This window comes from Rousettus aegyptiacus, unplaced genomic scaffold, assembly GCF_014176215.1.
Source record: "Rousettus aegyptiacus isolate mRouAeg1 unplaced genomic scaffold, mRouAeg1.p scaffold_m13_p_14, whole genome shotgun sequence".
Taxonomy (NCBI): domain Eukaryota; kingdom Metazoa; phylum Chordata; class Mammalia; order Chiroptera; family Pteropodidae; genus Rousettus; species Rousettus aegyptiacus.
This window is the reverse complement of record NW_023416289.1, coordinates 44,170,265-44,195,983: the sequence shown is the minus strand read 5'-3', so window position 1 is coordinate 44,195,983 and position 25,719 is coordinate 44,170,265. Positions and strand designations below refer to the sequence as shown.

Below are 25,719 nucleotides of genomic sequence, written 5' to 3'. Positions count from 1 at the left end.
AATATGATATAGAAGTATGACAAAATAATTGTAGGCTAGGTTTTGGCAAATGACGTTCATTGTAAAATCCTTTAAACTTTTTGCATGTTCGAAAATTTTTTATAAGAAAATGTGGGGGAAATATTTGATGAAAACATTTGTAAAAGCATTAGCACAACCATTGAATTATAATTTTTAATAAATGAATGCAAATTGTGTACCTAGGGGAAATGGATTACAATCCTAATCTATATGATAATTGCCATTAATTGATAAGTGTAGGGCGCCTACCTAGGAATATTTATTTTAAAGATCATTCACATTACTAAACAAATGACTCCATCTCATCGAAATCTTATACTAAACGCGCGGGGGATCTGCATTTTCGAGGAGGCGATAAAAGACCGAATTTAAGGCAGTGGAGGGAGGAGTTCGAGGCAGAGCTGATTTGCAGATGAGCCACCAGCGGATCCCCTGCGCTGTCTAGAGAACCTCACGTGCTCCAGGTAACCTTTGTGGCCTAACGCGCCCCAACCCACTCTGTGCCGCCCCTCCCTCGCGGGAGGGCCATGAACGCGCTGCAGCCAATCGGCACCCTCAGATGATTTGGGTGCCCGCCTTCGCCAGCCTCGCCGTGTCTTGATCGGAGCAGTTTCCGCCCAGCCGGTTTAGAGCCACGCGCCGCGCTCAGGATCTTGTCTCCGAGTGACCAGTCTTTCCCTCCTGGTGTCCGCGACCGCCGCCCTCTGCATCCAGTGGCCTAGACCGCCCCTCCTGGACCCAAGAGCCTGGGTCCCCTCCTCCCGGGGCTCTGTCTCCGGGCCTCCAGACTCAGGCTCCCGAGCCCGCCGTTTCTAGGACCCGGGCACCCCAGGTGCCCGCCTCCCGGATCCAGGCTCCCGGATCCGCGCCACGAGCACCTCGCTTCTTGAAGATCTCAGCCTCGTGGTCGCCGGCCGCCTTCCGGAGCCCAGGACCCCCCCGCCCCGGGTCCCAGCTTGAGAAACTCCTGCGTTCCCGCTGTTAGGACCAAGACACCCAGGCGCCCCCGGCGCCCCCCCTCGGAGAGCCAGGAACGTCTGCGCTGCGAACCCACGCGGCGAGGAGCTCAAAGTTCTGACCGCCAGACTCTTGTTACTCAACTCTCGGTGCTAAGGACCGTCGGCGTCCTGGGAAGGCGCCCTAAGCAGTCCCCACAAGGAACCCCAGGCACTCGCCATGGTGGCCGATCCGCCTGAGGGAGACCCCAAGGGCCAGGCGGCGGCGGCAGCGGCCACCGCGAACGGCGGCGTCCCGGACACGGTCTTCGTGGAGGAGCTCGGCACGGTGGGAGGCGGCTGCTGCGGCTCCTGGGACCAGGTGCGCCGCTGCCTGCACGCCAACCTGCTCGTGCTGCTCACGGTGGTGGCCGTCGTGGCGGGCGTGGCGCTCGGGCTCGGGGTGTCCCACGCCGGAGGCGCTGAAGCGCTGGGCCCCGCGCGCCTGGCCGCCTTCGCCTTCCCGGGTGAGCTGCTGCTGCGCCTCCTGCGGATGATCATCTTGCCGCTGGTCGTGTGCAGCCTCATCGGCGGCGCGGCCAGCCTGGACTCCAGCGCCCTGGGCCGCCTGGGCGCCTGGGCGCTGCTCTTTTTCCTGGTCACCACGCTGCTGGCGTCCGCTCTCGGCGTGGGCTTGGCGCTGGCCCTGCAGCCTGGCGCCGCCCTCGCCGCCATCAACGCCTCAGCCGGGGTCTCCGTCCTGGAAGAGACTCCCAGCAAGGAAGTGATGGATTCTTTCCTGGATCTTGTGAGGTTAGACCCTGCCCGCGGGCGGGGGGCGGGGGGCAGGGGTGGGGAAGCGAGGGTGGGGAGGATGCTTCGGCCACGTGGGGAAGGGGACACAAGTTAGAGATGGCTGCAGTGGCCACGTGGACAGGAGGGGAACTTTGGGTCCTCCAGAGCTGGACATCCCCAAGGTCTTTCCATTCATTTCCTCCCTCTGCGCTCCTCCCTCTCCCCAAGGGGGCCGCTTAGAAAGGAGGTAGATTCTTTTCCTGGTGGTCTCTGCTTCCCCCCCCTCAAGAAAGGCTCTCTCCCCTTTTAAAGGAGAACAGACTACTGGGTCCACATGGCCTTTGCCTTTGGGGCCTGTGACGCAGTGTCTCTAGGTTGTTTGGGGACTTCCTGGAAACCTTAGAGGGAAATAACGAGTCAGAAACCAGGTTCCACCAGCCTCTTAGGGCCCCCAGAGGCAGCCTGAGATGGGACGTTCAGAGCAGAGCTTGCTGTGGGTGGACTCCTCCTGGCTGGGGGAGATTAGCTGGCCTGGGTGGGTACAGCGGGCCTGCAGACAGGCACACCTACTCGAAAGCTGTTTATGTGGAGGGCTTGCCCTGCGTGCCAAAACAGATGTAACTCACACTTGGCCAGCCACTCGGAACGGAGGCTTAGCTGAAACATCTCAGAGCCACACAACTTTATAACCAATGACACACAGCTGGACACAAGCACACCGACACTCAGCCACGGCTGTGAAGGCTCACACCGACACACGGGGCTAGCATCAACTGTCACACACACACACGTGCGCGCGCATGCGCACGCATTGGATATTAATACCCCGTCAGCACAAACATCCACACTCACATACACACACACCTCTATGGCCACACACCAGCAGTGTCCCACGTATCTCAACTAACCCTCACCCCGACTGGATACCAACACTTGGCAAACTGAGTACAGATAGTAGTTGGGGAGAGGGAGGATGTTGGGGTGCCCAGTGGTTAGCGGGGAGGATGTCGGGGCACCAGCGGTTAGCACTGTGCAGCTGGCTGGCGGGGTTCCAATCTCAGCTCTACCACTTCCTTGCCATGTAAATGTCTTCATCTTTCTGTGCTTCAGTTTCTTTTTCTGTAAAATGGGATGATAGGGCTGTCCTGAGGATTGAATGAGTTGATTTACGTAAAGCGCCGATGACATGTCTTTCCTGCTGTTTTCATCCGGCCCTGAGACACGAGGCCATTGCCTGACACCCCTACATGCTTGGTGGGGTTCCATGCACGCTGCTGCACGCTGAGTCACCCTCACGAAGGGTCACAAAAATGACCGTGTAAACACAGATGCACATTCATGATGCACACAGCCATCCCTTGTGGTTCTCTCTCCCCACCTCTTCCCAACGCCCCGCCCTTTGGACCCACAGGCCGCCGCCAGCCCCCAGGGCCAGCTCTTTTTCAGCCCTCCCAGTCCCCTAGGAGGAAGTGGCTGATGCAAGTCTACTGCCTGGGGCGGAGCTGTGGCCACGGGTCACTCTGCCTCCCCCCTCCCCCGCCTGCCTTGGGGAGCCAGCGTTTTTCACTTCCAACCACCATCCCTCAGGTCTAGAATCCCAGGCTACAGGGGGCCGTAGGAGACCAGCTCAGAGTCCCCAAGCCCTGGAAAGGCACGCAGGCCCAGGTGGAACTTCGCCTGACCGAAAGCGTGCCACATTTGGATTCGAATGGGGCCTCCGAGGAGGTCCCCCCATCCCGAGACGCCAGCGCAGACACCCCCTGAACTATTGCGGTATCTAATAACCTCTCCCCCATGTCTGTCTCTGCAGAAATATCTTCCCCTCCAACCTGGTGTCTGCAGCCTTCCGCTCAGTAAGTCCTCGGGGGTGTCCTGAGGGGTGGTGGGTGTCCAGGGAGGGAGACAGCCAGCCACAGCCCTTTGGGCCCTAACCTGGGGCAGTGCCTGAAAAAGCTAACCTGCCTCATATTTATAGGCAGTATTGCAGGGTTCTTGGGTGACCACCGAAACCCATCTGTGATGCTCATCGAGAAACAAGAATATGAGTTCTGAGTCCCCTTCTAGATTCTAATTCTAGCCATGTGACCCTGGGTAGGTGCCTTTACTGCTCTGAGGTTCCTGCCTCTGGAATACAGGGGCACGGAGAGTCCTGCCTCAGTGGGGTTGCCGGCGGGACAAAATAAGGGATGCTCAGGGCAGGCTCTGAGCACTGTAGGTGCCAGGACAGGTAGAGAAGCCTCAACGACAAGTAACACGGACTCCCTCCAACCCTCTCTTGCAGTACGCTACCTCCTATAAAATGATACCGCACAACGAAACCCTGGTGAAGGTGAGAGCAGGGGAAGGGACAGGGCGAGGACGGGAGACCCCACCCCTTGGTCCCTTGTCGTGGTTTTTCCACTCTGTTCCCTCCCCAGCCTTTGCGTGCTCCCTGAGTCTTCTACATTTGCTGTGCGATCTGTTTTTGTGCAATCTTTTCCCCCATCCCACCTTGCCTGGACTCCCTCCCTGATTGGCCCCCAGGCCCCCTCCACCCACCTTCAGCCTGGTAGCTAGAGAAGTCTTTTCAAAGCACAAGCCCCACCCTGCCTCTCCTGGCCAAAGTGCTGGCATGCTCCCTAGCGTCACTGGAAGAGAGCTTGGGCTTCTCAGCACAGTCCACGTGGGGCGCTGCGAGGTCGCACCCCCACCCAGCTGTCCCCCCAGCCTCGCCTTGTGTGTGACTGACTGCCTGGCTCACTCCACTCCAGGCACAGTGGATTTCTTTCTTGCTCTTCGAAACCCCAAGTCGCTCTCATTTCTAGGTTGTTGCGCATTGTCCCCTCTCTCGAGAACCTTCTACCGCTGCTCTTTACTTGGTTCATTCACCCTTCCTGTTCCCAAGGTCTGAGCCACTTCCTCCCGAAAGCCCTACCTGATGACCCCACCCCTGAACGGGCACCCACCCCTTCACCTCAGTTCCCATACCCCCCCTGGGTTCTCCCATTTCAGCTCAGCTCACTCTGGGTTGCCCCTGGCAATGGGTCTATTACCCCTGGACCTGGATAGTGAGCCATGGGAGGAAGGGGCCCAAGGGACTGGGTCCTAGCAGTGCCCAGGACAGGCTCTCAGTGACTGTGCAGGTTGACTAAGTGTCCCCATCTTTTCCTTGCCAAAAGGTGCCCATGGGGGATGAGGTGGAGGGCATGAACATCCTCGGCCTGGTGGTGTTCGCCATTGTCTTCGGCGTGGCCTTGCGGAAGCTAGGGCCTGACGGAGAGCTACTCATCCGCTTCTTCAACTCCTTCAACGATGCCACCATGGTGCTGGTCTCCTGGATCATGTGGTAGGTCGCGGGAGAAAGGACTGTGGGTACAGGGCGGGCCAACCCTCTGTCCACTCTATGGAGCCTGACAGCCTGGGTTCAAGTCCAGCATTGACCGTTCCCTGGCTGTGTGACTTTGGACAAATGACTTACCCTTGCTGTACCTCAGATTGCTCATCTATAAAATGAGGACAGTGCTGTATTACATGAAAGCTGAGAATCATATGCGCACCTTCTTGATTTTCCTGGAAGATGACAAAAAGACAGCCAAACTGTGGCCACAGCCTGGCTAACACATCTCAATTTTAATTAGAGATTTAAAGGTGACCATGTGTTCACCTTTGGATCAATGCTCTAAAATTGTGCCTGCTTTATAGGATTGTGACAATGAAACAGGTGACTGGAGTTCAGGTAAAGAAAGCCCTTAGGAAGTGCTTTAAATGCCTGGCACCTTCTGAACAGTGATTTAATATCAGCTATGTACAACTAGTGCCATCATGAGTTTTGTTAAATGGCCTTAGGAAATGAGAAAAAACCCTGTGGAGGCCGCCGGCTTCCGCCCTTGTCCTCTCCCCCAGCCTCACCTCCACATGGTGTCTCGCTGGTTCTCAGGGCCCGCCCTGGATCTAGGAGTCAGGAGCTGAGCCAGAGTTGCTGCATTTTTCACAAATCTCTCCCCCCGCATCCACCCTGATTCTGGTGCCCCTGGCATCTGAGAAGCTGCTGTGTAGGCATTGAGCACACCTCGACTAATAAAAGTACTTTGCCCGAGAGGCGGGGTGGAGGGTTTGGAGGAGCAGGCTCTGCAGCTAGGCAGCCTGGGTTCCCATGCCCACGGGGCTGCTTTCCAGCTGTGCCCTATGACAAGTTACTTCTCCCTTTGTGCCTCAGTTTCCTCATCTGGAAAATGGGTTGGTCATACGAGGCACAAATGAATTAATACGTGGGAAGTGTTTGGAACAGTGACTGACCTACAGCAGGCCCACAGTTAACGATATTAGATAATATTTATCCCGTAGTTGTATAACTTTTTGGCATGTCCCACTGGCCAGAATGTGGGCGTTTGGCCAAACCCAGGTGTGCAGGTGGGTGGGAAGTGGTGCCTTTTTTTCTAAAGAGGAAAGAGCTTTGGGCAACAACATAGTGATCAGGCTGTCAAAGGAAGCCTTCTGGCTGGGAGGCATAAGCACCCCAGGATCTTCACTCTAGGAGAAGGTGCTAAAGTTTATAGATGAATTATTAAAAAGCTTTCAACTCATTTCAACAGGCTTCTCGTTTCATCCTGCCAACGTTCCTATGAGGTCAGGAGCATTATCTTCCTCGCTTTGTAGACCTGTTAGGTTTTGTTAAGTCAACAGTAGCTGTAAGAGACTCAATTGGAGCTCCCTTGGGGTGAAGATTCAACCACATTCAAGGGTTCAGTGCATCATAAATGCTTCACGTCTGGGAGTGGTTGTTAAGACCTGAACACAGCCTGAGAGATTGTCTTGGTTTCAGTTACGGTAGTTCTCTATAACAAACGAATCTAGAAAATGTAATTGACTCATACGTGGTGGTTGTTTTTTTTTCTTGGTCATGTGTTAAGTTCAAACACGGTTAGTGACTGTACTCCAGGTGGTGATGAAAGCACCCAGGCTTCTTAAATCTCCTAGCTGCACTAACCACAAGGGCATGGAGCAGGGCAGGGGAGATGCCCGGACATGGCTACGGGCTCCCCTTGACTGCGAGGGAGGCTGTGGTCAGGCCATGCAGAGCACAGTGCCTGCCCCTGGGGGAGTATGTGGTCAGAGTTGCCATCTGTCTCTCGTGTAATTAGGTATGCCCCTGTGGGCATCTTGTTCCTGGTGGCTGGCAAGATTGTGGAGATGAAGGATGTGGGAATGCTCTTCGCCAGTCTCGGCAAATACATCCTGTGCTGCCTGCTGGGCCATGCCATCCACGGGCTCCTGGTCTTGCCCCTCATCTACTTCCTCTTCACCCGGAAGAACCCCTATCGTTTCCTGTGGGGCATCATGACGCCACTGGCCACTGCCTTCGGGACCTCTTCCAGGTGCGGCCTTGGGGTACATCAGGGTGGGAATTTTAAGCTAAGGGGCTCAAGGGTGGCATCGGATGTCTGAAGGCCCATGGACTTTTGTGTTTGGGGTCCCCGCACCTGGGTACAGGAGCCATACTCTCCTAAGCTTCTCACAAGGCCCCGGAAACCCCCCTTCTTAAAATTAGGGAACTGCGCCTTAGAGATTTCTTCCTCCTCTGCACTGAGCCCGGTCCCTGGGTGACTCTGGTGCTCCACCCTGGATGCGACCTCTGGGAGCTCTTTCTCCTTTCTCTCCTGGATATCTCACCCATCTCTACTGTCCCTGTTCCTCCCAGGACTAGACCTTCTCCCAGAGAGTAGGAATTCATAGCTGAGGTCTATTGGTGGAGGTGGCAGGAACTCTCAGACATAGAATTTAGGTTTGAAGTTTTGTGTGTATTTTGAGGAGTAGCAGAGGGTCCAGGACTCCTACATTTTGGAATGCCTACAGTCTGCTGCGGGATCCCTACTGCCTTCAGGCTCTGGGAAGAGGAAGGCCTAGAGAGCCTGCGGGGTGTCTTAGGCCTGGGCTGCAGGGCTCGGTGGGCGGGGCGGTGGGCGTGGTTTGGGGGATTGGGCGGGCCCGGGGCTAGGTTGTCTGTGTGGGCCAGCTCAGATCTGCGGTCCCTCAGCTCTGCCACTTTACCGCTGATGATGAAGTGCGTGGAGGAGAAGAATGGCGTCTTCAAGCACATCAGCCGCTTCATCCTGCCCATCGGTGCCACCGTCAACATGGACGGTGCCGCACTCTTCCAGTGTGTGGCCGCAGTGTTCATTGCACAGCTGAACCAGCGATCCCTGGACTTCGTGAATATCATTACCATCCTGTGAGTGCGGGGTGGGCTGAGACTAGGACCCCCGACCCACCTGACACTAAGAATGAACACAGGCTGGGCTCCAGCTTCTCCCACTAAGAGGCCCCTCCCTGACCTCCCCTCCCCACCTAGGGTCACCGCCACGGCATCCAGCGTCGGCGCCGCGGGCATCCCTGCTGGAGGCGTCCTCACCCTTGCCATCATCCTCGAGGCAGTCAACCTGCCGGTTTGGGACATCTCCTTGATCCTGGCTGTGGACTGGCTAGTGTGAGTGTGGGCTTAGGGCTTCAGGGGGTTCGGGAAGGGGTACCCCTGGGAAAGAGGGCCATTGAGAGTCTCTGGGCAGAGGAGGACAGGAAGGAAGGAGTTCTAGAGGAAGGGGAGAGGTCCTTGAGCATTCCAGTCAGAGGGGGAAAGAGGGATCTTTGGGCTTCTAAGAAGAACCCAGAAAGGTAGTGTGCCTGAGTCGTTAATAGAGTGGACCCTTAGGTCAGGCTGCTTGTGTTCAGATCCCAGTGCCACCGTTGCTAGCCATTATGATCTTGGGCAAGTACTTAATCTCCATGTGTCTCGGTTTCTCCATCTGTAAAATGGAGGGAATAGTTTCTCCTTGTGATTAGATGACTTTTAATACATGCAACTCCCTGACGAGTAGTAAATAGTACATTCATAATTATTAGCTATCACGGTTAAGCTATTGAGGGCATAAAAGATCGGAAATCGTTTGGTTTCAAAAGTTAAATATAGAATTACTATGTGTCTTAGCAATGTCACTCCTAAGTATATGTCTGAGAGAATTGAAAACATCTCCATGAAAACTTAAGTACAAATGTTCATAGTATATTATTCTATTATCACCCTATCAATCACTCTTCATAATAGCGAACAGGTGGAAACAACCCAAATATCCATCAACTGAAGAATGGATAAACAAAAGGTCACCTAGTCATACGGTGGAATATTATTCAATAAAATGGAATGAAGCACTGATACATACATACATGCTACCACATGGATGACCCTTGAAAACATGTTGGGTGACAGAAGCCAGGCACAAAGGACCACATAGTCTATGATCCCATTTCTATGAAATGTCCAGAATAGGCAAATCTATAGACAGAAAGCAGATTAATGATTGCCTCGAGCTGGGAGGATGTGTCGAAATGCGGGATAGCTGCTTAATGGGTATGGAGGTTTCTTCCTGGAGTGATGAAAATATTCTGGTGTTAAATAATGGTGACAGTTGCATAACTCTGAATATGCTAAAATCCACCGGGTTGTATACTTTTAAAGGGTGAATTATGGTATGTGAATTATAGCTCAGTTTTCTAAAATGGTGTACACACACACAGCATAAAGAGGAAGGAAATAGATCCTTAGGATTCTAGGGAGAAGAAAGGCCCGAGGGAGAACTCAGGGAGAAGAGGAGGGATGGATGGGTTTTCTGCAGCCCAGTAAAAGGGAGGGGCGACTTGTGAGGTTCCAGAAGCAATAGATCTCACGTTTTGTTGGAAAAAGGATCATTGGGGTCCAGGAAGGATCGGGGAGATTTTTGGGGTTCTGGGGCAGAGGAAGTATGATGGGACACTTCGAGTTTCCAGAGAGGCAGATAGGGGGCTTCTGGGGTCCTAGATGAAGAGATCTTCGAGGTTCTAGGAGGAAGAGGCACCTGAGATCCTGGGAGGATGGGAGGCTGACATTCTAGGACTACCGGAGTAGGACAGAATTCTTTGTAGGAGGGTGTGATGGGGACTTCACGACTCCAGGGTGAAAGGAGGGAGGGTTGGGCCTGGACCCTCCCTCTCCCACTCCCACTCACTTTCCCATCTCTCCTGTCCCCGCAGGGACCGGTCCTGTACCCTCATCAATGTGGAAGGTGATGCCTTTGGGGCGGGACTCCTCCAACATTACGTGAATCAGACAGAGTGTCAGAGCTCGGAGCCTGAGTTGATCCAGGTGAAGAGCGAGACACCCCTGGCTGCTCTGCCTGTCCCCACTGAGGAGGGGAACCCCCTCCTCAAACGTTATCCGGGGCCTGCTGGGAATGCAGACATCTGCGAGAAGGAATCCGTCATGTAAACCCCAGCGGGGACCTTTTCTGCCCTGATGGGGGTACTTTGGACATTGGGATCATGAGGGATGGATAAATGGACAAGCTGGGACTCTGGGGAGCCTGGGGCCCCAGCAGTCCTCCTGGATGCTATATCCTGGAGGCCTCGTTGCTGGGGGGTGTGTGTGTGTGTGTGTGTGTGTGTGTGTGTGTGTGTGTGTGAGTGTGTCTCCCCAAATCTCCCCAGCTCCCAACTTCTGCCCCACACCCAAGGCTAGGAAACTAGGTGGAGAAGTAGCATCCTCCACACCTCATTTTGGGAGCCTGCCTGGCCTCCCTATCTCAGGACACAGGATACCAGTCACCCCGTGGAATTCTGCCCTCTTTGAGAAGGATGTTCAGACGTGTTGCTCTCTCCTTTGCTGCTTAATTCGGTGGCTGTAGCTGTGTGCGTGCATGTGTGCACACACTCTGTGACTCTCCATAGTACGTCCCACCCTGTCCCTGCACCTCTGTTCATGACACAGTAACAGAAATACTGCCAGGAACTCTGGGTAAGGGGACATTTTTAGCAATAAAATTGTCGAGTATATGTAATCAGATGTTTTTAAGAATATGACCAAAAGCGCTGGGGGGAAAAAAAAAAGGCTGGATGCATTAGACTTCATTGAAATAAAATGTTCATGAATGCCGTTGGCGGCCACCATATGATGCCACTACACACACCTACCACATCGCCACGTGCTGGCAATGCAAAATGGTCCAGTCTCTTTGGACATGGCTGGGCAGTTTCTTATCAAGTTAAAATATACATTTATTATGATGCAGCTCAGGAGTCCTGCTCCTAGGTGTTTAGCCAAAAGACTTGAAAACTTCTGTTCACCCTAAAAACTGGTACCCAATGTTTATAGCTGCTCTTTTCATAATTGCCAGAATTTTGAAATAAATCACTTGTACACAGAAGGCTACTCAGCAAAAAGCAGGTATTATATAGTTGACCGTTGAACATGGGTTTGAACCGCAGGTCTGTTTATAGTGGTTCCCGCCCCGCCCCGCCCCCCCCCCCCATAAGCACCTGTGCTGTTTCCATCTGGTTTAGTAGGGATGCGGAGCGCTTATTGTGCATTGATCTACAATCTTATATAGGAGATGCGCATCCATGGGTTTTGGTATCCACAGGAAGTCCTGGAACCAGTCCCCAGCAGATAGTGAGGGACGACTTAAAAGTTTTAAGGGAGTCATGGATTTTCCACTTTTGGGGGATTACCACCCCAAACTACCATGCGGTTCAAGGGTCAACTGTATCCAGCTTGGGTGTATCTCATAATATTTTGAGTGAAAGAAGCCAGAAACAGAACGTATTCTATAGTTACATTTATGGGAAGGCACGGAACAGCCTAAATTGGTCGATGGTGAGAGGAATCGGCTGTGGAGACCTGTGCCTGCTTATTTTCTGAGGGCACAAGGGACCCGTGATGCGGCAAATGTTCTATGTCTTGATACGGGGGAGGCTTGCACAGCTGTAAACACTGGGAAAAGTTAATCTGTACATTTAAGATATGTGCATTTCACCCTACATATATTATCTTCCAGTTAAAAGCTTTGTACAACTCATGGCAAGAAATTCACTTTACACTGTAACTGCCAGCAGAGGAATGCAGGTATCCCTCGATATCTGAACTCTCACTCTGCACTTAGTCCAAATAATGACTTGCTCTTTTTCTTTTACCCCTAAATGTGTTATTTGGAGCGAAAACCTGTGGTGCAACTCTTTTTTAAGTCATGTGACTCTGGGATATGGACACCAGTTAAGGCTCACTTGTCCTAACAGGATCCTGTCTTGTGCGCTGTTGAAGCGTGTTACAATATTACCTGCCTGGGTCCCTGCCTGGAGGCACGACAGATCTGGGCGCAGTAGATGGCATTTTGATTATCTTTAGCATCTTTTTTTTTGTTTGTTTTTGGTTTAGTTACATCTCATGACCATTGCAGTATGGAAATATAATTTATCTGATACTGGGCAAAACTGCACATTGCATTCAAACGTAGCCACTAATGAGTTCATTAAGTGTCGAATAGTTAAGTAATTGGTGTTTTCAACGCTTTCTATTATTCAAGAACCCTTGGTGGTTTGTTACAGAAGTGTTTTAAGAATGTTTTTAGTGATATTTGGGGAAGTCTGTTGGGGTTTTTGGATGGAGCTGGGAGTGCATTATTTTCCTTGCTTAAAATAATTGTTTATCCCCAAATATTCTGTTTAATGCTTTTTGGGGGATGGATTAGATTTAGATTATGAGAAATGCCTGTTTAAAGAGGTACATACCCTATGCATGTAACATTGCGTATACTATATATACAACATGTGCATATACAAAAAATAGGTAACTGGGCCAAGTTCCACCAAACAGTACTTAGCCATTTTTTCCTGTTCCATTTTTTAAATGTGGGGGCACATGCCACTAATTTGCCTAAAATGCCGGTATAGGTCATACTGGGAGACAGGAACCATCTGGTCTCTGTGGCATTGGACAGGGGCTTAGGTGGCTCCCAGACCTGGTCCCCATGAAGATGTGTGCTCCATGACAGAGCAGCTTTAGTCCTGTTCACTGCTGTATGCCTAGAGCACAGCACAGGACCTGGCACATAGTAGGTACTCAATAAATCTTTGCAGAAAGACTAAATCGGGGTCCAGCTACAGAGCTGAATCTGTCATCCTGGTTCAGATCCTGCTTCTGCTACCTGCCAGCTAACGTTACCTTGGCCAAGCACTGCTAACTCTCACCCTCTGATAACAATGGCTGTTTTACTTCACTCAAAGGCTCTGGTGAAAGAAAGTTAAATACCAGCAGAAGATAAAGCACCTGGATGGCTACTCCCCGGGTTGAACTCCACCCCCCCATGTCCTCCTCTATTGCCCTACCCTCTCTTATGGGACAACCCTCTTGCTCCTTTCAAGGACTGTGGCTTGGGAGAGAGGGCTCAGGCTGACCCTGATTCAGGCTTGGGCCTGGGTTCTAGGCTCAGTGACAGTATGGAAGGGCAGGCAGGCACAAGGTAATGATTTAGTCTTGTCTCTCCTAGTGATAGATCAATGTTTCTAGGTCTGTCGGACTCTCCCCCACATCTGCTTTTTGAGGGTCGACCTTATTGAGGTATAATTTACATACAATAAACTACAGCCATTCAAGTGAACAATTGGATGAGTTTTGACAGATGTGCACACTCTGTGAAAACCCACCATCCCCAAATTTCCCCCTCGTATTTCCCTTCCTCCACCCCCAGGCCCAGGCAACCACTGACCTGCTTCGGGTCACTAAGGTTTTAGAAAGTCACATCAGTGGAATCATAGTATGTAGCTTTTTGCATCAAGCTTCCTTTACTTAGCATGATGCTTTAGAGATGTAGTCGTTTTTGCACAGAATCAGTAGTTCATTCCTTTGTTTTTAATCTCCCCCCCCCTCCCATCATTGAGGATTGCACTGTCTGGATGTACACAGTTTGTTGATCTCACCAGCTAATGAACTTTAGGTGGTTTCCAGTTTGGGGCTATTGGGCATAATGGTGCAGTTGGACACAGGTCTTTGCATGCCACCCGCTGGCAATTGTTGTGTAATGCCAAGGGCGAGTCACAAAGAATTTATTACCTGGTAACTGACTGTACTGGCTCCTCCGACAGCAGCTGGCAGCCCCTTCCCTCCCACTGCCCAGTGTTAACCCGTTGGCCGCTGGTCAGGGGGAGGCCTGGGGGTCCCCAGGGAGAGCCAGGAGGATAATAGTAGGGGACTCAAATCCGTAAATTTTTGTTTTTGTGTTTAAACCACTGTGTGAGTGTGCTGGCTGGAGTCAGCTCAGCTCTGGGGAAGTCTTCTTGGCTCTCCTGAAATGAAGTTCACAGATAAATATGACCTACCTGCACATGATTTTAAAAGTAAGCTCTACATTGTTCTAACTGTAATAAAAGAAAAGAATAGTGATTTATAGCATGCATTTCTGTATTTGAATGGAACCCAAGGAGGTAGCCATTCATTCATTCACACCTGTGATGTATGTGGCTCCAACACAGCTGGAAACACTGTGGTGTCGGTGTCTAATTACCAAGAGCCATGTGGAATGTGATTTTCTGAACTTGTTGACAAGCCTTGGCCAAGTTTTGAACAAAACACGATACAAACTTCCCTCATTTTACGTGGTTGTTGCACTTCCTGGAAAATTTAGAGTTTATTATAACCTTACTAAAAGGACTTGGCGTTTGCATGAATAGTTAGGTTCTGGGCTCAGATAATTCTTAACCCAGTTTTTCAATCTGGTTGTTAAAACATTAAACTACTTCTGTTTTTTTCTGGTTAATAATACAAGAGTAATTGAGAAAGCAGTAAAATTCAATATCATGTAATACAAACTTGCGAGTTCAAGTTAATCGTTGCTATGGGTTTTGTCATATTGTCGTTTAGTTAAAAACAGACATTGGATATACAAAACTATCAGACAATACTATAAGGGCTAGAAAAGTTTTTAATGTATTGCTGTTAGTTTAGGAACAGCAAAGAGAGAAAACACCAAAACATTATGGTTGATGCTAAGAGAAATTCTTTATCTATTGAGATCCCAAGTCACCTAATGATTCTCAATTTAATGGGAAGTCGCTAGAAGCATTTGATGTGGTTCCCTCATCAAATCACAGCTGAGCCAAGATTATATGTCTATACGTTATTTTATGTATATACATGTATACAGCTGTATCGATCAAGAAATCACACCGACAATTTCTAAATAAAACAAAATCATTAAATAATTTGAGTTGAGCTTCAACTATGTTCTCAGCAAAACTTAAAGAAATGTGTATCTACAGATAGACCATTTTGATTGAGACTTAAAAAGTATTTCAAAAATTGGGTGTATATATTGATTTATATATTAATTTATATTCCCATATCAGCTGCAAAATATTATGGACGTCACTCATCCTTCATGAATGTCTGATGGGACATTTTAAAACTGTATGTGATAAAGGATGCTGCTTTATCATGTGCAGGTGCTCTGTTTATAAGACATTTCTGTCCCTGGGCCATGCCGAGAGCTAGAGCAGCACCCCACCACGGTGATAACCCACGTTTCCAGAACGTTCCATGAGAACCCAACCGTCTCTGCGAGCCAGTCACAGGTTCAGGACGTTTGAGTCTTGGGAGATTGGGCCAAATTTGCCTATTTGTCTTCTCTTGCGGGTCTGTGAAACCTCCTCCTATAAGGGTTTCACGTTTCAATCCCCAACCCAATCTATAGGTTTGGAGACTCAGCGACTTGCCTAAGGTCACAAAGAAAGCAGGCGGCCAAGCCAGGATGCAAATCCAGCCCTGACTCGTGACCCCTTTAGCACTCACGGCACCCCTGTGAGAAAAGTGCCCTCCTTAACCGCATTTCCCAGGTGCCAAGCACAGGTGCAGAGACAGAGTCTCTGAGGCCCGGATTCAGGTGGGAGGGAGCAGCAGCCCTGGGGTTTGAAGCCAGGCGGCCTCTACTTCAGAGCCACCCCCAGGGTGCGGGAGACAAGTCATTGAACAAAACACGTTGGGATGTTGGGATGAAACAAGGGAAAAATAAAACCTCTACATTTATAATTTTAAAATGGAATAATTTAAGCCTTATTACTAATATACAGCATGAGAGTAGTATTTGCATATAATTTATAAATAAATACACATATTGGGGACACATGCCCAAACAGCATTTACTTTTAGTTGCACGGTCATAAAGGGCAGGCTGCCATCAAACGTCAACTGCCTTGCCTGCTAAGTGGTGCGAGGCCCTCTGGGGTACTGGAGCTGGAAAGGGGTGCCATGGGTCACTTCAGTGTGGAACTTCCAGCCGGAAGTTCCGGCTCTGCCACTTCCTAAGCTATCTGACCTTGGGCAAGTGACTTTACTGGACTGGCCTCAGTTTCCTCACCTGTAAAATGGAAATAATAGCAACTCTCACCTGGGAGGGTCGAGGCGAGGGATAAACCAGTGAGTACTCAGTAAGTGTGAGCTGTGATTATTTACCCCGGCTGCAAGCAGGACAACAGATGCAGAGAACAATGAGGTAACACGGTTAATAAGCGGTGGGGCCCAGATCCAGAACCCCATGCATTAACCATGGCCGCACCTCAGAACTCTGTTTCCTCCTCTGCAAAATGAGGGTAAGAGCAGCATGCACCTCACAGTGCTCTCCCAAGAGGGAAGGTCATCTTGTCCTGCTGGGCGCAGGGGCTTAGACAGAAGACCAGACTCAAGAGCTGTAAAAGCTACGGACGGAGGTCCTGGGCTTGCTGTCTCCTTGGCCCCGCGGTAGGACAGAGGCGCCCTCTAGTGGTAGAGGCAAGCCCAGCAGCCACGTGTCCTGGGCTCCATGGGCTAGGCGTCGATTGCAGGGCGCTCTCACTGAATCCTGGAGGAAACTGAGGCACAGAGAAACTGGAACACTCGCCCAGGGCCACCTAACTAGTAAGTGGTAAAGCCAGGGTTCCAAACGCAGCAGTCGGCCCCAGAACCTACACCCTTTCTCCCTTTCCTTCCAAAACTCTGTCCCAGCCCCGAGCCCAGGGTTCCTGGAAATCCTGGGCAGGGCAGGTTTCAGTGTCGCAACTGTGCTGGCCTGCCCACCAAATGCCAGTGGCACTAAGCACAAAGGACGGTTCCCTTAACCCCAGGCATAGGAGTCAGGGCCTCAGCCACTTCCTGCCAAACTCAAGAGTGCGGGGTTGGGGTACTCGGGGTTCTCGATGACCCCAGGACCGAACTTGAGCTCCAGGAAGCGGCGGTAGTTGTTAGGCGCCTGCGCCACGAAGCCAGCAAAGGGCAGGGGCACGAGAGGCTGCAGGAAGTGTTCGGGGAACTCGACATCCTGCCGGTGGTCCAGCCACGTGTCCTTGGTCATGACCCCGTTGCGGGGGTAGAAAGGCCACAGGTCCACATGCAGGTGGTTGCTCTCGCTGTACTGCACGCGGAAGAAGTCGCCCTCTATGGCCTTCTCCCACACGAAGCCGCGCTCATCCACCACCGAGCCCCCCTCGGCCCCCCGCAGCTGCTCGCAATTGCCCACGTCCTCCAGGTAGATGCCAAGGTCCACGTCGTAGTCCCACGGGATGATGTCCCCATGGCGAGCCGCCCCTAGTAGCGAGCCGCCCTCCAGCCAGTAGCGCACGCCGGCCGCCTCTAGCACCCCCACCACGTACCGGGCGGTCTCGCGCAGCGCGCGCAGGCAGCACGGGGGCGTCCAGCGCCCCTCGTACAGATAGGCCGGCGTGTCACCTACGACCGTCCCAAAGCAGCGCGGGGTCTCCTTGCTGCAGCCGAACCACTCGAGTCTTCCGCCCTCCCACCTCACGAGGCGGATGCCCAGCGCCCGCAGCAGCGCGGCCCGCCGGGCGCGCCCTTCGCGTTCCGCCTTCCAGCGCGCGTGTGCCGTGGCCAGCGGGGGCTGGCGTGCCACGGGGAAAGTCAAGTCCAGCAGCTGCACCATCCAGCCACGCAGGGCCGTCTGCAGGAAGAGGCTGGTGCCCATGGGCCGGGCCAGCGGCGCAGAGAGGTTGAAGAGGTCGCGGGAGCGCAGGAGCACCACGGCGTCCCCATCCAGGGCGTCGCAGCGGGGAGCGGAGGGGGCCGGGCCGTAGCGCGCTGTCCACTCTCGCAGGCTGACGTTCAGGGCCAGGCACCGAGCAGGGTTGGCCGAAGCGACCGGGGCGGCCACCAGGCGTGCGCCTCCCGCCCGGAGCACCTCCACCATGCGCTCCAGCTGGCCGGGTGTCTCAGCCCTTGCACCGTCGGGTACCAGGGCCACGTACTCAGTGGCCACATAGGTCTCAGGCCGTGAGGCCCCAGCGGTCCGGTCCAGAGCAGGCTGGAGCAGCGCCAGGCGAACATTGGGGATGCGGGGTAGGGCCAGGGGTGGGTAGGGGAGCGTGTCGGCTGCCACCACCACTGGCTGGGCTGGATCCTGTTGCAGGAAAGAGTCCACCATTTCCCGTACCGCATTGTCAAAGGCCTCGAACTCCCGCACCAGGATGGTGACATGGGGACCGGAGGCAGGTCCGCGGCGGGGACTCCGGGTCCGGGAGTTCCTGGGCTGCTGCTGCAGCCACGAGACATAGAAGAAGACCAGGAGGTTGAGAGTGATGGCAGCCGCCAGGGCAGCCTGACAGCGGGTGAGCCGCATGGGGCCAGGTCCGGGCCCTAGATGGGCCTCCAGGGCATCCTGGAGAGGGGGAAATGAAAGAGGCTGGAGCTGGTTTTCAGCAACCCTCCAACCCATCCTCGGCCTATCCCTTCTTTCCCAGCCCTTTCCCTATTTGGTTTCAGCTCTGACTTCCCCTCTTCCAAGAAGCCCTCTCTGACCTCTCCTGACTGGCTGGCACCTCACTCTGGGCTCCTTCAGCCCCTTGGGTAGCCCCACCATTCTAAGTCATTACTGTGTAGGGACCTGTCTGTCTCCTCCCACTGGACTGTGAGACCCATGAGGACAGTCCTGAGCCTGTCCTGGTCACTGCTGGGTTCCCAAGGCCACCCAGCACTGAGCTAAGTACACATTAGGTGTTCAGTTAAGATTTTATCAAATGAGTCACCTTCCCTTCTCTGTTCAATCCCATCCTTCTATTCACTGTCCACTTCTCATTCATATTAGAGTTCAGTTATAAATGCCCTGGACCCCATTCCCAAGCCCGACTTATACCTTTTTCTCCACCATTCTCTCCTCCAGGAAGCCACCCCTGATCTCTTCCTCCTGTTCCTTCCACACCCTGTCCCTGGCTCCAGGGTGAGGCCGATGCCCTGCAGCCTTGGCCCCCAAGCCCCTCCTCCACCACCCCCTTCTCACTTCCTCAGACCCTGTGCTATTCGGTCATCTCGTTCCTGATGGTCAGCCAGATGATTTAGGTTTTACAAAAAAAAAGCTAGAAATGTTTTCTCAAACCAGAATTGTCCTCGTTTTTAATGTTGGCTACTAATTTTTTTTTTTTTTTTAATGGAGTGGGTTGAATTCATAGAAACAAGATGTGGAATGGAGGTGGCCGGCGGCTGTGGTGGTGGGGATATGGGGAGATGTTTAATGGGCTTATAGTTCCAATCTTACAACATGAAAAAGTTCTGGAGATTGTTTGCGCCATAATGTGGATATACTTAACACTACTGAATGATACACTTAAAAACTGTTAGGGTGATAAGTTTTGTTATGTGTATTTTATCACAATTAAAATTTTTTTGTTGTTGTTTTAAATGGAGTGGACTGTATTCAAAGAGGCTGCTAGCCTTAGACTCTCTTTCCCATTCATTGGCTACACTCCTAAGCAACCCCCAGATGGCGCTGTCTCCCTGTCCCCATCGCAACTTGAAGATTTGGCGGGTTTCCAGCACAGGAGTGTAACTAACTCTCTGGGTTCTGAGCAAATACTCAAAAAAAAAAAAAAAAAAAAAAAAAAGGTTCCCATGAAGGGTTTTCATAGGTGTCTGCTCCTCCCAGGGAGGGGGACATCAGAGACCCAGCTAATCTTCCTAGCTCCTAAATACTTAAGACCCTCCTTCCCATTCCCACAGCTCCCCCTCGACCTGGGTCCACCCAGACCCCTACTCAGCCTCCCCTGGCCTCCTAACCAAGTCTTCTCCTCCTGGCAGCCAGAGGGGTGGGTATTCATAAGGCACAAATCTGACCTCTCCCTCCCTGCTCAGAGGCTCCCCAGTGCCCTGTGGAGAAAGCTTCAGTTTCTTACAATAACCCACATAGGCCTTTTGGGACCTGGCCTTGGCCTGCCCACCATTCCAGCCCCGTGGCTGGCCACACCTCCTCAAACTCTATGCCTAAGCCTCCTTGGGCTTTTCTTCAAATAGGTCTTATTTCTAAGCCTTAGCATATTCTGTTCTTTCTGCCCAGAAGTCTCCTCTTGAATACTCCTTCTCCCCTGGGGAACTCCTACCTGTGCTTTAGGCCTCCGCTAAGATGGTCCCTCCTCCAGGAAGTCCTTGCCGAACCCCAGACTAGGTCAAAAGTCCCCTCCAGCCTCTCCCATCCCAACCCTGCCCATTTTGGTTTGGCACCGTGTGGGGATGGGTCTGTCTGCCCCACTAGACCTGGGAAGGTAGAGCTGGGCTCTCTCAATGACCACTGTGTTCCTAGCACATGGCTGGGAAAATGCACTTGGCTGGGGTCAAGGTTTCTGTGGGTCTGTAAAACGCACTCGGGTCCCTGGAGCCAAACTCTGAGCTGTGGCCATGTGTCTGGGGTTCTGCACTTGTCTCCCTGTCTCCACCCTCTCTCCCACCAGGAATGCCCTCCCGCCCCTTTCCACCTGTCCCAGTCCCGCTTGTCCATCTCTGACCCAACCTGGATGTCACTTAAGAATCTGAGGTGACCCCTTAGTCTTTAGGACCTTGGAATTGCCTTCTGGGCCTTAGATGGATCCTTTCTTCCCTTAGTCCTTCAATATGTGCTTGTTGAGCTCCTATAACATGCCAGGCACTCACTGTTCCAGGCACTGGGACACAGCAGTGCGCGCGCGCACACACACACACACACACACACACACCCTGACCTCATGGAACTTACATTTTCGTGGGCGGAAAGAACCTTTTGAACCACAGAATCCCTGAGTTTTAAGAATCTTAGAGTCTTACAGCTTAGATGCACAGAAGCACAGGAGAGACCCTTAGATGCTTTTAGGAGCTTCCAAAAATTCTGAAGGGACTGTCCTCCTGCTCTGCTTTTGTTCCTTGTTTCCCACCTAGCACCAAGAACTTGAATTAGTTACTGTCCTGCATCTGCTCAAACCCTTCCATAGCTCAAAACTCACTCAAAGGGGAAGCTAGTCTTCGCTGTAGCCCATAAGGCACCATGTGACCTCTTGCCCTCCCCCACTTGCTCACAGCTCCTGCCACACTGCTACCAAACGACATTCAAGTATGCATAGGACACTGCGGCCACAGCACTGGCTTTTCCCTCTGCCTGGATACTCTCCCCAAAGGTATCTGCACGTCTCCTTCCCCATGGCCTTCGGGTCTTTGCTCAAATGTCACCCGTCCATTTAACCCTTCCTTTGGCCACCCTATTTAAAAACGCATCTTCCTATTATCCACGTACTTCCTCTACCCCATCTCTGTGTTACTTTTCTCTCTTACTGGTTATCATGTAGATTTTACTTATCTTGTTTCTTGTTTTGTCTATTTTGTTCCCTGCTGTATGCCCAGAGTACAGCTCAGTGCCTGGCACACAGCAGGTACTCAATAAATGAATGACTCCAATTGTTTGGATGATGAACCTGTGGCTCAGAGACAAAAAGGATGCAGGGACCAGGACCCAGTCTCCATGTCCAGGCCCTGGCTCCTGCCACTACCTGTCTGGATGACTCTGAGCTGGGAGATACCAACCAGGACAGAGGACAGAAACTGGGTCCTCAGAGACCAAGAGTGTATGATGACTCAACAAGGAGGTGCCACCTACTGGGTGAGGGGACCACAGAGGAAGAAGAGAGGCATCATCTCGTCCCCTGACAAGGTCAGTTTGGACTTCCCTAAATGTAAGGGCTCAAAACCCCTTCGCTGACGCAAAGTGGATGAAACATGATTTTGAAGCTCTGAATATTCTATGTGTTTCTCAATATTTTTCATAATAGGATACTAACATCGACAATTCTAGCCACTCACGATGTGCCAGACCCTGTTCTAAGTACTTTATACATATCGTTAACTTGGTTAATCTTCAAGTTATGATCATGTTTACAGATGAAGAAACTGAGGCACAGAGACGTGAAGTCACTTGCTCAAAGCCACACATTTGGAAAGTGGCAGACCCAAGATTTGATCCAAGAAGCTGGCCCCAGAGTTGTGCTTTAACCCAATCAATTCTGTTGTCTTTCTTGGGTCCATGCAGCCCGGCTCTGAGTCCACCTTCTATGAGCCTTTTCCAGCCCTAGCCTAAGGAGGGCATTCAAAGCAAAACATGGCACATCAATTAATTCGACTCACTAAGTCAACAAAGCTATTTACTGAGTACCCTCTGTGCCAGACCCAGTATTCTGGGACATGGGATGAATAGGGCAGATGCTGAGCCGGCCTTCTAGAGGTAGGGAGACAAACAATTTACAGATGGGCAAAGAAACCAGCACGGGGCATGGCAGAGGGAAACGGGCTTGCTTTAGAAAAGGTGGTCAGGGAAGAAGACAGTTAAGCCAAGATATTATTTTTCTCTCCATCTCCCATAAAATAATGTTAAATGGATTCAGACTCACTGCAGGCCTGGGTTCACCTGGCTTGAACTCTGATTTGTCATGAACCCCAGTTGCTGCATCTATAGAATGGGAACGTGATGGGGAGAGAAAATGAGATATGTGGGCAAGCCTTTGGGAAAGAGGCAGTGGCAGTGTCCACATCAATGCTGGTGACACTGAGGGACTTCTTACCTCCTACGTTGCAGCCTGGGGGAGCTCCAGGGGGGTGGTTCCAGCCCAACTCAGCTGCACTGCTGAGGGAAAAAGAACCAGAAAACCCCAAATGAGCCAATTTCATACAATAGAGCACAATATCATCTTACTTTCAAGAGTGGCTATGTGAGAGTCAGGGAATCATTTCTCTTGAAGCCCTATAAGCTCAGACACTACCTGGAGCATCTCAGGAATGGGTGGGAAGGATGTCAGTTATAACAACCTATAACCATCCCTCTCTCGTGAATGCATCCAGAAAGGTAGAGCTAGAAGCAACAAGCTGTTACCATGACAACATCTTCTCTTTACATACTCCATCCTGAGAGAAAATCCTAAAACATCCCTACCTTGATGGGTCTGTCCTCAGGTTACTGGAAGGGGGACTGCCACTCAGTAACCAGGGCTTGGCCTTGCATGTTTTCACCTCCCTGGGGATGGTCAGGCCCTGTAACTATAGCAACTACTCCTCAACAGAGCATCTCCTGGTTGGTTTGGTCCATGGACCTCCCACCATGGGAAAGGAGGGGAGATGGTTACCACGGCAATGCGGCAATGCCGACTGGGTGGCTGGGGAGAAGGGATGGGAAAGAGGTGTTTCCCTCAGTAATCAGTACGCCTGGGGCTGGGGTCCTTTATACCTGAGTGTTAGGTGAGGTTGCCATAGTAACCAATGAGGATAGAGGCAGAAGGACCACCAGGGATTTAGGTTACCTTAGCAACCTCCTCCTGGTGCAGGGACAGGAGGGGTTTGGGGCTCCATAACCACAAAGGTGGAGGGGAGGGAAGGCTGGGGGTGTTCCTGGCTGGGGAAGAGTTACCATGACAACCGACCTGGGCGAGGAATCAAAGAGGATGGGGCCGTACCAGAAACCATCCCTGGTGGTCGACCTTTCTCTCTAAGAGTGATAATGATGCTCGAGGAGAGCGGTATTTGGGTCTGAAGGTTAGACTTTTTGTGGCGAAGCGGGAGGAGAGAGACAGAAAGCGACCCCCTCCCCCAAAAGTCCCACTCTCCCCAGGGACCACCCTCCGCAGGGAGCGCACCCCCGCCCCGCCGCTTGCAGCGTGCGCGCGTCCTCGGGGTCGACCCGGGTGGGCGAGGCGCGCGCCCGGCCTCGCGCCCCCCCACCGCCCCGGCCCCCGCCGAGCGCGCGCGCGGGAGTTGGCGCGGCCGCGCAGGCGCGCGAGGTACAGCGGGCGCGCGGGCCGGCCCCGGGCCTCCATGATGGAGGAGCGAGCGGCCGCCGCCGTCGCCGCCGCCGCCTCCTCCTGCCGCCCCCTCGGCTCGGGCGCAGGCCCCGGCCCGACGGGGGCGGCCCCGGTCTCCGCCCCCGCCCCCGGGCCCAGCCCGGCTGCCAAGGGAGGCGGCGGCGGGGGCAGCCCCGGGCCCACGGCGGGGCCCGAGCCCCTGAGTCTGCCCGGGATCCTGCACTTTATCCAGCACGAGTGGGCGCGCTTCGAGGCAGAGAAGGCCCGCTGGGAGGCCGAGCGCGCCGAGTTGCAGGTGAGTGCCGCCCCGGACTCCCGAGCCCCCCGCCCGGCCCGGCCCGGTCCGGCCCGGTCCGGCCCGGCTTGGTCCGGTCCGGCCTCGCCTCACCCGCCGCCGCCGCCGCCGCCATCTTGGAGCAATGGCCGCCGGGACGGCCGGGGGGGGGCGGGAGGGGGCCGCGACCGGCTGGGAGCGGGAGTCCGGGGCCGTCTGAGGGGATTCCTGGGGCACCGGGGCGCCTCGCGGCGCGAAGGCCCGAGCCCGGCCGGCCTGGAGAAGGGGCGGACGGGCCCAGAACCGGCTGGAAGTGGAAGTGGGAGTGAGCGGACCGGACGGCGGGTTCCCGAGAGTGGCCTCGGGTTCTGGCGGGGTCCGGAGAACTCGGCCGAGGGTGCTAAGGGGAGTTGGAGGAGCTCGCGTGGGAGTGAGCGAAAGCTCGGCGGGTCTGGAGGGACGCCCGCCCCCGTCCCGACCGGGTGCGGGTTGGAGGTGGGGCCTGATGGGCTCCTGGTAGGAGAGGGGACGTCGGGGATACTTGGGACCTGCCAAAGGCGAGAGCGATCTGGCCGGGATCGGGCCTGAGTATGGAGAGGAAGTCGCGGAAGCCGGGACTCGGGGTGTTTCGGAGCGTTTGGACGGAGAGAACTGAAAGAAAGCTGTGCGAGGAATCCGGGGTAACAGGACGGTCTCGAGGGGTCCCAGGGTGATGCAGAGGAGAAAACCGGGGGAGCCCAGCGCAGGGAACGGGTCCTGAGGACGTGTCCTAGGAGCCTGTGTGGAAGAGCACGAGAGCGGAAACTCGTTTGGGGGTGTGGGGGAGTAGGGGGACGGTCCTGACATCTCACATCTGGAAGGTGTGCGGAGGGTGGCAGGTGGAAACCCTTGAGCTGGAGTTGAAGGGGGACGGGCATGGCCAGCGTGGGGAAGAAGAGACCTGGGATGGGGACTGTGAGGAGGAATCGGACGCTACCAGGGGATGGCAGAGGGGAGCATTTCGTAGAGCAGGGAGGCAGCGGAAGGAAGCAGCGCAGAAGGACCTTAAGAGACGTGTTTGTGGCAATTTCTGAGAAAGGACCCTGTGGTTCGTGGAGTAGCTTGGGAGAGGGATGCGCCCTGGGATGGTGTCTGGAAGAGTGAGGAGCTGGGCTGGGCTTTGTGACCTTGAGAGGTGTGGTTTTCAGAGTGTTCCCAGCAGCCTGGGCATCCATGGTGTGAGGATTTGGAGGAGTCTGTGCCCCGGCTCTGGGGTTCTATTAGCAGAAGTCAGTATCTACTTCTAGCACCCCATCTTTCCTCTTCTGATTGCTGTTCCCTGTCTAGTCAATGCGAGGACTCAAGTAAATAACCGATGGTGAATTTTGTCCACAAGATGAATAAAGAGCATCCCACAATTCCCCCACCCTGCTGAGGGGTCTTAGCTGTGGGCAGCTGAGGCTTGGGGTGGGAGAGGAATCCTTATGTAAGTGTCCCTCTCTTTTGTGTCCCACCCTCAACTTCTGGAACTCTTTCTCAGTGCATAGCTCATTAGATCTTCTCAATACCCCCATTATGCAGGCAAGGCCAAGGTCATTGCCCTCACTCAGCAATAAATAGCAGCTGCTGTTTATTAAACACATGTTATGTGCCAGGCACTGTATTAAGCACTTTGTATATTATGTTATCACTTAATCCTTGCAACGTTCTGGGAGGGTAAATGATATAATCCCCCACCCCCTTTTTTTTTTTTAATAAGAGGAGGAGGAAACGGAGGCTTTGAGAAGGTCAGTGATTTATCTAGGATACAGCCAATGGGTG

General features: G+C 53.0%; 3 protein-coding genes across 7 annotated transcripts in view; 2 read left to right on the top strand and 1 right to left on the bottom strand.

Moving 5' to 3' along the window:
• Window positions 1–621: 621 nt before the first annotated feature.
• On the top strand, window positions 622–10,689 carry SLC1A5 (solute carrier family 1 member 5). Its single transcript, XM_016155347.2, has 8 exons — window positions 622–1,769; window positions 3,562–3,604; window positions 4,033–4,080; window positions 4,910–5,076; window positions 6,872–7,105; window positions 7,765–7,959; window positions 8,080–8,214; window positions 9,792–10,689. Exons 1-8 carry the CDS (start codon window positions 1,198–1,200, stop codon window positions 10,024–10,026), a joined length of 1,629 nt encoding a protein of 542 aa, XP_016010833.2. The 5' UTR covers window positions 622–1,197; the 3' UTR covers window positions 10,027–10,689.
• Window positions 10,690–14,491: 3,802 nt separating this feature from the next.
• LOC107516005 (fukutin related protein) lies at window positions 14,492–24,084 on the bottom strand. 3 transcript variants are annotated; one of them, XM_016155351.2, is made up of 3 exons: window positions 24,034–24,084; window positions 22,416–22,477; window positions 14,492–18,226 (listed from the first exon to the last, which is right to left on the bottom strand). In XM_016155351.2, exon 3 carries the CDS (start codon window positions 18,185–18,187, stop codon window positions 16,700–16,702), a length of 1,488 nt encoding a protein of 495 aa, XP_016010837.2. In that variant the 5' UTR covers window positions 18,188–18,226; window positions 22,416–22,477; window positions 24,034–24,084; the 3' UTR covers window positions 14,492–16,699. The 3 variants fall into 3 exon arrangements, with proteins under 3 accessions (XP_016010837.2, XP_036087601.1, XP_036087602.1); XM_036231708.1 differs by lacking the exon at window positions 24,034–24,084 and having other exon boundaries at window positions 22,416–23,496; XM_036231709.1 differs by lacking the exons at window positions 22,416–22,477; window positions 24,034–24,084 and adding an exon at window positions 20,567–22,409.
• STRN4 (striatin 4) overlaps window positions 23,643–25,719 on the top strand; it is a 24,204-nt gene continuing 22,127 nt past the window's right edge. For 2 of the 3 annotated variants that reach the window (XM_036231705.1, XM_016155346.2), the window contains exon 1: window positions 23,643–23,940. In XM_036231705.1, coding sequence (XP_036087598.1) covers window positions 23,659–23,940 — 282 coding nt within the window. In that variant the 5' untranslated portion in view covers window positions 23,643–23,658. Of the gene's footprint in view, window positions 23,941–24,221; window positions 24,600–25,719 lie in introns of those variants that run through there. The other variant, XM_036231706.1, reaches the window with a different exon arrangement.

Coding starts and splice junctions, on each gene's coding strand:
- SLC1A5 (XM_016155347.2), top strand. CDS start 1,198: ATGGTGGCCGATCCGCCTGAGGGAGACCCCAAGGGCCAGGCGGCGGCG. Junction 7,960..8,079: donor GTGAATATCATTACCATCCT/GTGAGTGCGGGG, acceptor CTCCCCACCTAG/GGTCACCGCCACGGCATCCA. Junction 8,215..9,791: donor CTGGCTGTGGACTGGCTAGT/GTGAGTGTGGGC, acceptor CTGTCCCCGCAG/GGACCGGTCCTGTACCCTCA.
- LOC107516005 (XM_016155351.2), bottom strand. CDS start 18,187: ATGCGGCTCACCCGCTGTCAGGCTGCCCTGGCGGCTGCCATCACTCTC.